Source organism: Pistacia vera, unplaced genomic scaffold (genome assembly GCF_008641045.1).
Source record: "Pistacia vera cultivar Batoury unplaced genomic scaffold, PisVer_v2 Contig129, whole genome shotgun sequence".
In the NCBI taxonomy this organism is placed as follows: domain Eukaryota; kingdom Viridiplantae; phylum Streptophyta; class Magnoliopsida; order Sapindales; family Anacardiaceae; genus Pistacia; species Pistacia vera.
In genome coordinates this window covers 1,743,285-1,757,295 of record NW_022195346.1, presented here as the reverse complement: position 1 = coordinate 1,757,295, position 14,011 = coordinate 1,743,285, and the positions used below count along the sequence as shown (strand labels likewise).

Below are 14,011 nucleotides of genomic sequence, written 5' to 3'. Positions count from 1 at the left end.
GACTGAAATTGCTTTTCTTGTGCCTGGTGGTTGATTGTGGTGGTGACGTGGTGTTGCTGTGAAACCCACACAAGGTTAATGTTTGTGTACTATCTGTGAAGAGTGGTGCCGTGTATTGTTTATTTAAATTGTTTTATTGAAATTGAAATTGTTTATGAATTGAGATTTGAGATTGTGGTTGTGTTAGGACAAAATTTCAATTGCAAAGGAGTTTGTTAATGGTTGACACTTGACAGGTTGTTATTTATAAATTTGTTTGTGGGAATTTGGTTATGGGGTTTTGCATTTGGTGGTGGGGACTGGCCGACTGGTAGTTATAAATATGTTTCTGGCTTGTTGTGGGAACGTGGTCCTGCATCTGGTGGTGGGGACTGGAGGATTTAAATATGACTTTCTGGCTTGTGGGAATGTGTTGGTGTGGGGTAAAGAAAAAAGAGTCAGTGTCTTAAAGATGACATTTATGAAGGCATAGAAAATAGAATATTACACAACATGATGTAAACTTTGTTTCTTTCATTTGAACTCTCTGAAATGTTCGTTATTCCAATTAATTATAGAGGGTTAATAACAAATTAGCAGTGCTAACCCTCACATGGCTACCTCATTCTTTATAGCTCTAAAAAGAAAGTATACTCTTCTGTCCATGGAGAAAATCTGAGTCAAAGAATAAAAATGGAAATGATAGGAAGAAATACTTAATAATCTTTCATTTTGATTGTACAGAAGGAATATGCAAGCCCTCTCTTGATTAACGAATATGATAGGAAGAAATACCAACTTTTTTGTATTATACAGTTATACTTGAAATGCTTGACCATATTATTCAATACCCACCAGCTTGTCAAAGCTTTATAAAATAACATGAACCCAATATGCATGGCAGCACATAGTCCAAGACCAGGGTCCCATGCTGAAGTCTGATTCTCATCTCTCATGCATGCACACAAGTGTTGTGCGGCCACATTGCTCAATCAAATTCAAACTTTTTTTTGTTAAAGCCAAAAGGGGTAGCAAATTTTCTGCACTGATTGGAAAAAGAAGTGAATGGATTGGACATTAAAGAAAATAAAGCATTATGTACCCTTTCAATTTATTTACATAAATGAAGTTTATATATGCAACTTTAATGAATTCAAAATAGAATATGTGAGTTGTAAATGAAAGTGAGACAAATTTCAAAATATAACATGTGAAACTTAATCAAATATGATACAAAACTAATATCTCTAATTAAAGAATAAATGAATGTTGGGATGTATTGGTGACAATTAATATTGGTGTGCAATGTATAATGTATTGGTTTGATGTGTGTGCAATGTAATAGTTTGACATTATTTCATATTGGTTTTGCATTAAATTGTTGAATTTTTTTTTTATTTTCGATTTATAGGTTTGTAAATGGAGGGTAATTCCTTAAGTACCCCTGCAATACACGATACAATTACCGATACACCTGGTATTAGTAGCCTGGATAATGGTGATGAAAATCAAAATCCGATTCAGAAGCAAAAAAGAGCGAAGACTTCAGTGGCATGGTCGGAGTTCAAGGAGGTGGTACTCCCTAATGGCACCAAAAAGGCTAAGTGTATCCATTGCAAAGTCAAGTTGTGTATTAATGACACCGGAAGCACCACCCAGTTCAATAGACATTTAAGCCAGTGTTTAAGGAGAAAAGCTTCCATGAGGCAACAACATATTAGTTTTCGACTGTCGGTAATGATGTTCCAACTACTATTTTGCCCGCTTTAAGTGGGAAGTTTGACATGTCGAAAATGAGGGAATTGATCGCCATTGGGTGTTATGCATGAGCATCCATTACAGTTGTGGAGGAAGAGGGTTGAACAATATGATGAAGTATGGGATTCCTGGATGGACTTCGGTTTCCCGCCACACTTGTAAAAAAGATTGTATGAAGGTATATGAAGTGAGAAGGCCAAATTGAAGACTTTGTTGAAGACTGTGACAAAAATCAGTTTGACTACAGACTATGGAATCCAGGGAATCAAAAGATGGAGTATATGGTGTTGACCGGGCATTGGATAGATAGTACTTGGAGGCTTATAGACGTATCCTCAACTTTGTTCGTCTAATCCTCTCGGAATGGTATTGCGATTGCGGATGGCATTTTCAAGTGCCTAAGGGATGGGGATTGAAAATAAGGTATATACTATTTCTGTGGATAATGCTTTAAGTAATGATGTTGCGATTAAGGTTTGAAGGAAAATTTTGAAGTTTTGGGGAAACTCCTTTGTGGAGGTAAACTGTTTCATGTGAGAGTTGCGCACATATCTTGAATTGATTGTTCAAGATGGACTTCATCAAATTAGGCACATCATTGACGACATCTATGAGAGGTGTTGTATATCAACAGTTCTGAAAGCAGACTCAAGGTATTTTCTGATATTGTTCAACAACTTAAATTCCGTATCAGAAAATTATTGTTCATTGTAAAACAAGGTGGAATTACCTATGAAATGTTGGCAATAGCAATTAAGTTCAAAAAGGTTTTTCCAAGAGTGAAAGAGAGGGATATCAATATCATAATAATCCGAGTGACGAGGATTGGGAGAAAGTGGAGAAAGTTTGTGAAGTTTTGAAAGTATTCATGGTTCAACAAACTCATTTCAGGAAGTGATCATCCGACGTCTAATTTATTCTTGAAGGAGGTGTGTGCAGTGAAATGTATGTTGGATAGTAAAAGTGAATCTGAAGATGAATTTATTAGAGTAATGGTTAGGAAAAGAAACAGAAGTTTGATAAATATTGGGGGGAATGTAATGTATGATGTCTGTGGCTGCTATATTGGATCCTCGATTGAAAATGAGGGTTATTCAGTGGGCATTCCAAGATGTATTCTGAGGCAGAAGGAGAGGCAAATATGGTGACGGTCCGGGATGTATTGTATGAGTTATATGGGGAGTATGTTCAAGCTAACCAAGGTGTGACTACGCCCGTGCTTCTACATCACAAGGGGATGGACTGGAGCCATTGATGAGGTGGCTGTGGTGAGGGAGCCAAGGCTTGGGATGATTTTAGCACTTTTCTGGACGTGGTTGAAACTGTGTGAGCTAGTCAGTCTGAGTTGGACTGTTATTTGGGAGAGGGATGCCATAAGTGTGTGTGGGATCATGACTCATCGATGCCTTACAGTGGTGGAAGGCACATTCAACCAAGTTTCCTGTATTGTCTAGGATGGCTCGAGAGACACTAGCCATCCCGATCACAACGGTTGCTTCAGAGTTGCATTCAGTGCTGGGAGCAGGGTTATGATAGTTACCGAGCTTCTTTGTCACCAGCTACGGTGGAGATGTTGTATGTGGATGTGATGGTGTTGCACTTTGAATGGAGTGAAGAAAGGGTGCAAAGTAAGTTCCATTGCTTACATGTGTTTGTGTTATTCTATATTTAAAATAACTTTATTCTAACCTATAGATTATTTTATCTATTTTCATCTTAGAAAGAGGAGGATGAGAATCACTTGGAGATTCAGCTTCTGTTCTATCAGGTGATGGGAGTCAGCAAATTGGTGATCACTCGTGAGTGTATTGGCTGTGGCAGTAGAATTCTGCAGGTCAATATTTATATTTGTGTTGAGGTTTGCATTTTCATCTTTATGGTTTATATAAAATGACAATTATACTTATATGTTTCACATTAATTGTTTGTAGGAGGAGTGGGGCTATAATAGACATACAGCCAATTATCTTTTGCTATTATATATATTTTTGATGGATGGGGATGTCACTTGATGTATAGTTATGTTAATCCCCTATTTTGTTTTGTGAAAACTTTATTAAGTGCAAGTGAATTAAACAAAAATTATTTAGTTCACTTAACTTAATTGTGGTATAATAGTATGGTAAATGATAAATTGTTAATAGCGTAGTATTTCATTTAATATGATTTACGTAGGTTTAACTGTTGGGGGATATATGAGAAAAATAAATCAGTTTGACAAAATAAATCAGTTTGACAAAATAAATGAAAAGTGAAAAATTTAACAAAATGAATTAGACATTAGTGATTCTTCCTCAGCCCAGCAAATTAATGAAAAGTTAAAGTAATTCGCCTGACATATTTAAATATTTTAAACAGATTTATCATTTTCAATTTTGAACATTGATTCAGCTTCAAAGTGAAATTATGATTTCAATTTATTTGAATTTGAATTTAAGACAATCAGACATTCAGACGGCAGCCCACGAATTTTTGTAAAAAAAATTAGTTTATTTGGACATGGCTCGCGAGCCGGCTCGAAATCGGCTCAATAAGCCGGCTGCGAGCCGGCTCGAAATATGCAAAATCAATACCGAGCGAGCCGAGCCACAGAATTTCTGGCTCAGCTCGGTCGGCTCGGTCTCGGCTCGTTTAATTCTCTTCTCTCACGAGCCGAGCTCGTTAAGCGAAAACTCGGCCGGCTCGGCTCGATAACACTCCTAGGTATAATCAAGCGATGTATAGTATAACAAATTTAATAATATAAAGCTTAATTAAACCTAAATTAATCACACATTTGTATAGATATATTACAATAAACCCCATACCACTATGAATTTATAGGTGTTGATACAAAATATATATGTAGACAGTAATGATAAAATATGTATTGATCATATATTACAATAAACTTTCATCCCACTATAAATTTATGAGTGTGTGATACAAAATATATATGTAAACATTTAAAATATTTATGATAATTTATGTGATGATAATAAATATATGATAACCTATAATTTGGTAATTTCATAACATATTTAACCTATGATAATATATGTATGATAATAATTTTGTATATACACACATTATACATTATATATAACAAATTAATCACACATATGTTGATCTATATATAATAGACACTCATTCACTATGAATTTATGGTGTGTGACACAAAATGTATATGTAGACAGTAATTATAATATATAGTTATATATAACAAATTAATCAACACTATGTATGATCTTATACAATAGATTTTCATTTCACTATAAATTTATGCACGTTGATACAAAAATATATGTAAAAATTTAAAATATTTATGATAATTTATGTAATGATAAAAATATATATGTAAACAAATCTTTTGTTGTGTCATGTTTGATATGGAACTAAATTTGTTTTGAACGATTTATTGTTCTGTTTAATTTATTTTGAAGTTTTATTATTTATGTTGGTTAGTTATTTTAATTTACTGAGTTTTTATTGTTTTGTTTAAATTATAAATATAGATAGAGAGTTGGTTTATTTTCAAATGTTGAATTAAATGGGTATGAATTATAAATTGTTGCATATTTGTTTTTTAGAGCATCAATTGGAAAGTTGGTGTATATTTTTTATTCGAACAGGTGTTCAAACGAGTTATTCGAACATGTATTTACAAGTTATTGAACGAGTTATTCGAACAGGTATTTACAAATTATCAAACGAGTTAGTAAAACGAGTTAGTTGAACAAGTTAGTCGAACAAACACGAACAAGTTACGAACGAACACGAATGAGCTTTTTGTTAATCGAACGAACACGAACACACATCCTGTGTTCGTTCGAACACAAACACGAACAATCAAACATGCTTATCGAATGATTTTTGAACGGGCCTGTTCGTTCGTTCATGTTCGGTTCGATTGCAGGCCTAGTCACACATTCTAGATGGCACCAATCCACTTTGTAAAAGTGTAATCATTATCTTGAGCACAACAGGTATAAATAGGTAGCTCCCCTCACAAAATCGGGATCAAACACTCTTGAATTCAATAAAGAAAATAACAAAGGCACACTACGAGAAAGAAACTAGCTTTGACATTCTCTAAGAACACTTAGAACACTGAGCACTTGTAACACCAGATTGCAGTTCACGGTCTATTATAATCTTGGTTAATGATCAGAAATACACTTGTATAAAAAATATAATAGATGTAAAATTCACTTTAAGCAACTGATCTAATATAAAATCCTATTGTCTCTTTTATTATTTTATATCTTTATATGCTATTATGAAAACAGTATCATAATTATAACAAGTGCGATCGCTTAATATTTTAGACGTATGAAATTGTTGGTGTCTACATCATGTAATTACTTTTCTTTTTGTTCATTTCAACAGACCGCATTAAATATAAGGTCATTTATTAGTTTATGAAGCGTCGTAATGTTTTGGCTTGTAAATGGTGGAAACAATTAAGTCAGAATGGGCATCGCTTTCGGAAACCATATGGGCAATAGCCAGGGCCCGAGCTATTCATAGTATGACGTGACCCCTCCATTCCCACAAAAATTTTTAAAACTTATCTTAAACATTTTAGCCCCCTTTATTCGTCAAACTTACATTTAAGCCCTCTTAAAATGACAAATTATAATTTCTTTTTGCCCCGCTCTTTTGTTGAATATTACATTTTGCTCCTCAAAATCAGCTTTTTAACTCCGCCCTTGGGCATAGAATAGACTTTTGCATATATAACTACCCATAAATAAAATATTTTATGGAAGATTGAATATTTTTACCCATAAATAATATCTACCGTATGTGCTTTCACCCTTGAATATTTCTTTTATTACTAAATGATATATATTTATTTAAAAAAAATTAGGAAGACAATAAATATATATAGTAATTATTGCGAGAATTATGTTAAGAATTTAATAAGATAATAAGAAGAGAAAAAATAATACAATATCGTACCATGCTTAAAGAAGGAAGAGAAGAACAAAAGTTAAGAAAAATCAACTTAATAAATAAACATATTATGTTACACTATCACTAATATTAATTTTTTTTATTAATTATATAATAATGTTAAATTTAGAAAGTAGAGAATGTGGGATTCCAACATTCACATCTTTAAGGATATTAATATTGTAAGTATATTGTTAATATATATATTTTTAATTTTTATTAAAATTAATTAAAAAAAAAATTGAAGTAAATAAGAGAAGCTCTAATATGTTACCAAACAATATAAAGTTTCAGGGCACATTATTTACAAAGGTTAATTCAACATTCAAGTCATATCTTAAGATTATAAAAAACAAAATTCCATTATATAAATATATCAAAAATAAGTTTTGTTATCTATTGTAATAAAGTATATGATAAACGGTGTGATGGTAAAAAAACAAAAAAGAATCTCAGATAGTTTTTCAAGTTCGAATCTCCTTAAGGATAAAAGAGTAAGAGAAAAATTTAACATGATTTTTAGAATTCAAGCCCGTATTATTACTAATAAAGATAATCACTAAAACTTATACTCAATCAATAATTTTAGGATGTCAAAAATTAGTTGAATTATATCTAAATTAATTCGGTAATAAAAACAAATAAATAAATTAAGGAAAGGAAACGAGAGGAGCTAAGTTATATTACTGTACATAGATTTACTGTTGGATTTGACAAGTCATATAATCATTCTGCTAAAGCTATTGACTGACTCGGATCCCTCCACTAGCTGAAGAAAATACAAAATAGTTAATAAAGATAAAAATCTAGGACCACAAAACCTTGCCGACCACTCGACGCGTGGCCCTAGATTCTTACAGAAGTCCCAGTGCTTTTAAATCTCACTCCATTAATACAGCCAAACAACTGAAAGAGAGAGAAAGAGTTGTCAATAAAAGTTGGTTTTCAGATAATTTTATCAAAAACTAAAAAAAAACAACTAAAAACTTTTTTTTTTTTTTAAGAATTTAAACTTATTTAGAGAAAAAAAATGTAAATTATTTTGATAAAATTGTGTAGTTATATTATTAATTTATATATAATAAAAATTGAATTAGAAATAGAAAATTACTAAATTAATTAAAAGAGAATAATTGTCAAAAATATATAAAATTTAAAGAAAGAATGAGGGAAAATTGAATTAATTCCAATTTTATATACAAAATAAATAATATGTTATATACTAAGTGAAGTACCACAAAGTACGACAAAGGAAAGAAAGAAAGAAAGAAAAAAGGAAAAAAAAAAAAATTACTTCCATTTTCTTGCTTGCTCTGTGTTATCTATTGCTAGGTTTGTTGAGAAAAATGGGGAGAGGAAAGGTGGTATTGGAGAGGATCCCCAACAAGATCAACCGACAAGTAACCTTCTCTAAGAGAAGAAGTGGTTTGCTCAAAAAAGCTTATGAACTGTCTCTGCTTTGTGATGTTGAGGTCGCTGTCATCATTTTCTCTAGCCGTGGCAAACTCTCCGAGTTTGCTAGCAATCAGTAAGATAACTAGCTTCTTTCTCTTTCTAGTTCCTGCTAAATCTATTTTTGTCTACTAGAATTTATGGTGAAACATCATTTTGTTTTTACTTTTAATAGTATTAATATTATAGTTTGATCGAAACCATCTGAATTCGAGATTTTGGAGCTTAGATAAGCAAAACGGTCACTGCAACACGTTCGTCGTTTCTTTTCTTCTTCTTGATCTGTCCATAGATAAGATAACCAAAGTGACGTATTTCTTTTGTCAAGTCTGATAGGACAGTTTTTTAAATGAATGTCTATAGACCACTGCTTTTTTCTATTGTTCTTTCCATGCCTGTATTTCTTAGCTTCATTGTCTCTCACTCTCTTTCTTTTTTCAATATCTCTTAGCTTCATGGAATGAAGTTCTTGGATTTTGGGGTTTTGGTTTCTTTCAGTTTAACACTACATATTCTTTGCTAGAATTCTTGCATACTTCCATTTTTTGCAGTTTTAAAATGGAATCGAAACATTATTTGACAAAAACCTTCTTCACAAGTACAACTAAATCTTTCTAAGTTACATGAATTTATAGTTCATCCTAATTCTGGTACTCGGCATTTAAACTTTTCAACTGTATATTTAAGGCAAGTAAGCCTATAATATGCAGCATATTGCTGTTTCTAAATCCAAAAAAAAAAAAAAAAAAAAATCTTTTTGTCGAGCATGAACACTTAAAACCCTGATGATATGTAATTGCATCGTTTATAAGCATATAGCTAATTACAAGTTTTGACATCTGAAGAATCATTTTTCTTTTATTGTACAAGTTATAGTCCTGTTAGAAAGACTTTTCCCTTTCTTTTTTTCCTTTTTTTTTTAGGAGAAAAACTTCTAAATTGGTTGTCTGAGTCGTATGATCTTGTAAAGAAACCTTGTTTGGGTTATGTGTGAGTTGATCAACTCACACATAACCCAGACAAGGTTTCTTTACAAGATCATATTTATATATATATAATAACTGTTGATTTATATAGATATAAAGCAGGCAACAACGTTCATTTCCAAACAACCGTTGATGTATAGAGGGAATACTTCGTGTACTTTTTAATTGGAAATGAAAACCTAGTTTGAGGACTGTAACTGAAAGGTACCATAGCTATAGCCTGTAGTTGTTGCCTGCTTTATATAATAATAATAATAATAATAGTACTAAACGTACAAAAAAAAAATGTTACCAAGATTTCTATAAGATATAATAATATACTTGTTATTTCTTCCATTAACTTTACTCAGAAGTTGCACGAATTCGCACAAATTCCCCCATCAAATAAGTTGGCTTTCAGCTTGCAACGCTTTTGAGTTCAAATATCCAAGTTCTTTACCCATTTTCTTGAAGTATATATGCACACCAATTTTAAATGTATTCCAATTTTTATTTTTATTTTTTCATTTGGATCTTACTACTTAGCACACAAGCTGTAAACTCTATGGTTTTGTAAATAAAGCTTTGAGATTATCGAATGTTCGTATTTTAATTTTCTCTACCTAGCCATGTATCAAGAATTAAGATAGGAATCACACTAGTAATTTTGATTTTCATCTATAGTGATTTTAATGTGCATTTATTGATTTGATTTTTCATAATAATCCTTTCAATCATAATCTGACTTCATTTTGTATGGATGACTTTGTATAAAGTTTTTATAAGTGTACTATTATCCCTTTAAGAATTGGGGAGTATTGGAGGTGTTTACGAGTAAAAAAGAAAAAAAAAAAATGATTACGATTTCTTTAGTTTGGAGTTTCTTAAAGAGTTTTTAATACTTTTAAAGGTTGTTTGACTGTATTTTAAAAGTGTTTATAATAATTTAAATAAACTATTTTATGATTTCTAGGAGAAGCTCAAAAGCTCCTTTTTACCTTATTTAAAGTGTTAAATATTTGAAAAATATGTCTATTCTATTTTCTAAATTTGACTTATATATTCTTGTATATTAAAAATTTTCTTAATCAAACAACTAACAATTTTTTTTTTTTCTATAAAAGCTATATTTTCATAAACTCTACAATAATAAGCTATTCTTCTATAATTTTTCCTCCAATAAGCCCTACCAAACACATTCTGATACTTAGGAGTTTGCCTCTATGAATAGTCCTTTTAACATGTGCCGGAAATACTGTTTCTTTAATTGGAATCTATATTGAAATCCTAACTTGTTTTTTTCCTCTTCTAGCAGTAATGTGGACAAAATCCTGGAACGGTACAGGCAGTACTATTATTCGTCAAGTTCCAGCAGGATTGCTGAGAATGAAAAAGAGGTTGGTAAATTAAGTTCTCCTCATACTCCTATACTTTCTAGGTAAAGTTAGATATGGTTTTTACTTTGGATATTCCATCAATGATAGTGGTAAATATTTTCTCAATGTAATTGTATCGCGAATTGCAGTGTCGTTATTTTCTTACTATTTTAAAGAAGAAGAAAGAAGGAAAGAAATTAAGGGTGTAATAACAACTATTAATTCTGTGTTTTGGATGTGCAATGGATCAAAGAAGTGTTTACATGTATCTGGGTGATATGTTGTAATTGTTGAATGAAAATAAAGGCTTTGGTGATCATCAAGTTAGTATTGTGGGTGCTAGCATTAACTTCTACGATGGAATTCTCAGAAACTTGAAAAAGAAAGAAAACTGATACTCATGCATAAGTTAAAATATATATACTTTGGTACATAAATTGATAATACACATCAATTCTTGTTTATTAAATCTCGACTTTTAGGTTTTCAAAGTTTTATTTGTTTTATATCACATCAGTTATAATAATATTATTCAATTAAGATATTATATACGCTTTTTAATTTTATGGGTCAATGCAGATCTTATATCCGGATATCTTAAAATTAAGGGCAACATATGAGTCTCTCCAGCGCTCACAAAGGTAACTGTGTATTTGCTAGCACTTGTATGTATCTTTCGATATATATACTAATAATTATAGTACTTAAATCATTATTCAAGGCATTTCCTTGGAGAAGATCTTGAACAACTGAGTCTGAAAGATTTGCAAGAGATTGAGAAACAGCTTGATGAAACACTCTATCAAGCTAGACAAAGAAAGGTACACATCATTTTGGAGCCTTCCTGCATACACATATTGAGATGCATGCATATAAAATACACTTGTTTTATTAACATGAATACAAGCGAACAAATTGTGTTCAATATTGTATTATGAGAAACAAGATTTGAAAAACCAAATTCATCGTTTAAGACTAAGTGCTAAAATATGATTAAAAGCATTCAAAATTACTGTGTTTTTTTTTTTTTCAAAAATGAGTTACCAATTTCTCTTCTGCTCCAAAACAACAGTATTTTTATTTTATTTCTCAAAATGTATTTCTAAAGTATGTTATTACTCTTCTTGTCTTTGCCCTTACAATTTATTATTTTTTCTCGGATTTTGAAAATATAATTAAATAACTTCAATATGCAGTTCATAATTATGTGATGAAGCACTCTTTACTTTTTTGAGTTTCTCTTTCTGAAATAGTTTAAAAGATCTCTAAATGGTTATTATGTTGTTGCTATAAGCTGATGCCTTAGTAATTTTCTTCTTATGAATGCAGACGGAAATGATGCTACAACAGTTGGAAGAACTGCAGCAAAAGGTAAGAGTTAAGGCATCGTTATTAAATAGCTTTTCCTTTCGGTAAGAACTGCAGCAAAAGGTGCAGTTTCTTTACTAGCCAGGCAAAACAATTCTTCGAGCTCCCATTATATGTATGTAATATTGATGACTTTTTGGACAAAACTGATAGGTACAAGATCTCAAAGAAGAAAACAAGCGGATGAGTTCTCAGGTTTGCTTAAGTTATACATAAATATATTATGCCAAAATAATTTCCTATGTTTCACAATTTATCGTTTCATTTCCCCTCTGGTATTTCCAGCTCGAAGAAGAAGAAGAAGAAGAAAATCTTCAAGCTATTCAAGGATCACAAGTGAACAACAACCTCCTTGAAGGACACCCTCTATATTGCATTTACGATTTAGACATGGGGTATAATTTAACTGATTTTTGAGTTGTGCACTTTCTGAGAAAATACCTCGTTTGGAACGCACTTCTGACTTTGTAAAAACGCTTTTATCAATTTCAAATGTATCTTTAATCTCTTTTGACTATTTGAAATATTTTTTCTTTTTCTTTTTATTTTTATTTTTTGCATTTGAAATGGATTCAGTTGTGGAGCTGGAATGAACGAAGCAAACATTGTGATGGGCAGGAGCGACCCGACTCAGGGATGGATTTGACTCCAAGTTCACATGCTTCCAAATGCGTACGTGCAGGTGTTTTAGGGGTGTGATGTGTTAAATCTTAATCTTTTTCTCTTGATTAAATATTTGCTAAGCTGTGACTATATTAATAGAATTTAGCACTCGTGTAATTTTGGCTTAAATATTGTGATTTGGAAGAATTATTCCCTTAATTACTATTAAGTTGGGATAAATGATAATTCACTTGTAGTTGTGGTGCTAAGTTAATAGGGACTCTCGTTCTTCTAACAGTTGAGTGGAAGAAGAGCTATCCCATTGTTGCTATTTGCTAACTTAATTTCTTTTGACTGATGATGGAATATTTTCAGGTGAAATTTCTGAAACCTCAATCTCTATACTCTTTTACTTAACAAATTCAAATTTGTTTCAAATATTTATTTTAGAATCTTCTCATGGCTCTTTAGATGAAACTTTTTTTGGCAACTTTCTAAAACAAGTTTGTTATCTGAAACTACATGCACAAATTTAAAACATGGATATGAAATGTATGAGATAGTTTTTATATATGGGTTAATTACATTAAACACCCTAAAGTTTTATTGAAAAGTAACTAATGAAAAAGGTACTGATGGTAGTAGGGGTGGACGGGTCTGAGTACCTGGCCCAAACCCTTGGGATCGAAATCGAAATCTGCTGGTTCCTGGGATTTGGAACCGAAACCGAAATTAGCTAGTTCATCTGATTTGAAACCAGAACTGGAATCGATTGGTTCTAGTTCCTAAACGCATGGAACCGAAATCGGAACCATAGGTTTTGGTTTCGATTTCGGGTACCCAACCATGTTCCAACAAATTAAAATAATACACATTATCACATATGTTGAATCATGAATGTATTAGTTGAACGAGGCAGGGGAAACAAAGGAAGAAGTATCTCCTTGTTAGTTTCAAATATGGCCATGTCTTCCTCTTTTAAGTGAACCCAAAACAAAACCTAGATTTGAGAAAAACCCAATTCTCAGATAACAAATCTCGAAATAAGAAAATCAGTAAAACCATAACCCTAATCCAATCCAATTAAAAAAGACACACCAATCTCACAAAACCCTAAAATTCAAAACACAAATTTGCATCCACCAATCTCAACAACACAACAAAAACAATCAAACCCATTGACAAAATTAGGGTTTACAAATGGGAATTCAAAGAGAAAAAGTTAAGGGTACTAACTGGTGAGATTCGACGAACGGGAGAGAATGGCAGACTAGATGAATGATGAACGAGAGAGAATGGCAGACTAGACGAATGATGAATGAAAGATTTTTTCTTTTTTCCCCAAATCTTAATCGAATTTTCTTATTTGAAATGTAAAATTCGTAAGACCTGTTGTTTTTAATGATACTTCAATTCAGTCCTAGTTGTCTAATCGGTTCTAATCTGGGTGCCTAGATATCGGTTCCAGTTTTGGTTCTCAGGTTCGATTCCAATTCCTTGATATGATGGAACCAGTATCAAAACCGTACAGTATCAATTCCATACAACTAGGAACCGGAACTAACCTTGTAA

General features: G+C 31.8%; 1 protein-coding gene across 1 annotated transcript; it reads left to right on the top strand.

Moving 5' to 3' along the window:
- The first annotated feature begins 7,929 nt into the window (after nucleotides 1-7,929).
- LOC116121884 (MADS-box transcription factor 6-like) lies at nucleotides 7,930-11,884 on the top strand. The gene is made up of 5 exons (XM_031407790.1): nucleotides 7,930-8,203; nucleotides 10,405-10,489; nucleotides 11,048-11,109; nucleotides 11,190-11,289; nucleotides 11,798-11,884. The coding sequence occupies exons 1-5, from the start codon at nucleotides 8,022-8,024 to the stop codon at nucleotides 11,882-11,884; spliced, it is 516 nt and encodes a 171-aa protein (XP_031263650.1). The 5' UTR covers nucleotides 7,930-8,021.
- The last annotated feature ends 2,127 nt before the right edge of the window (nucleotides 11,885-14,011 follow it).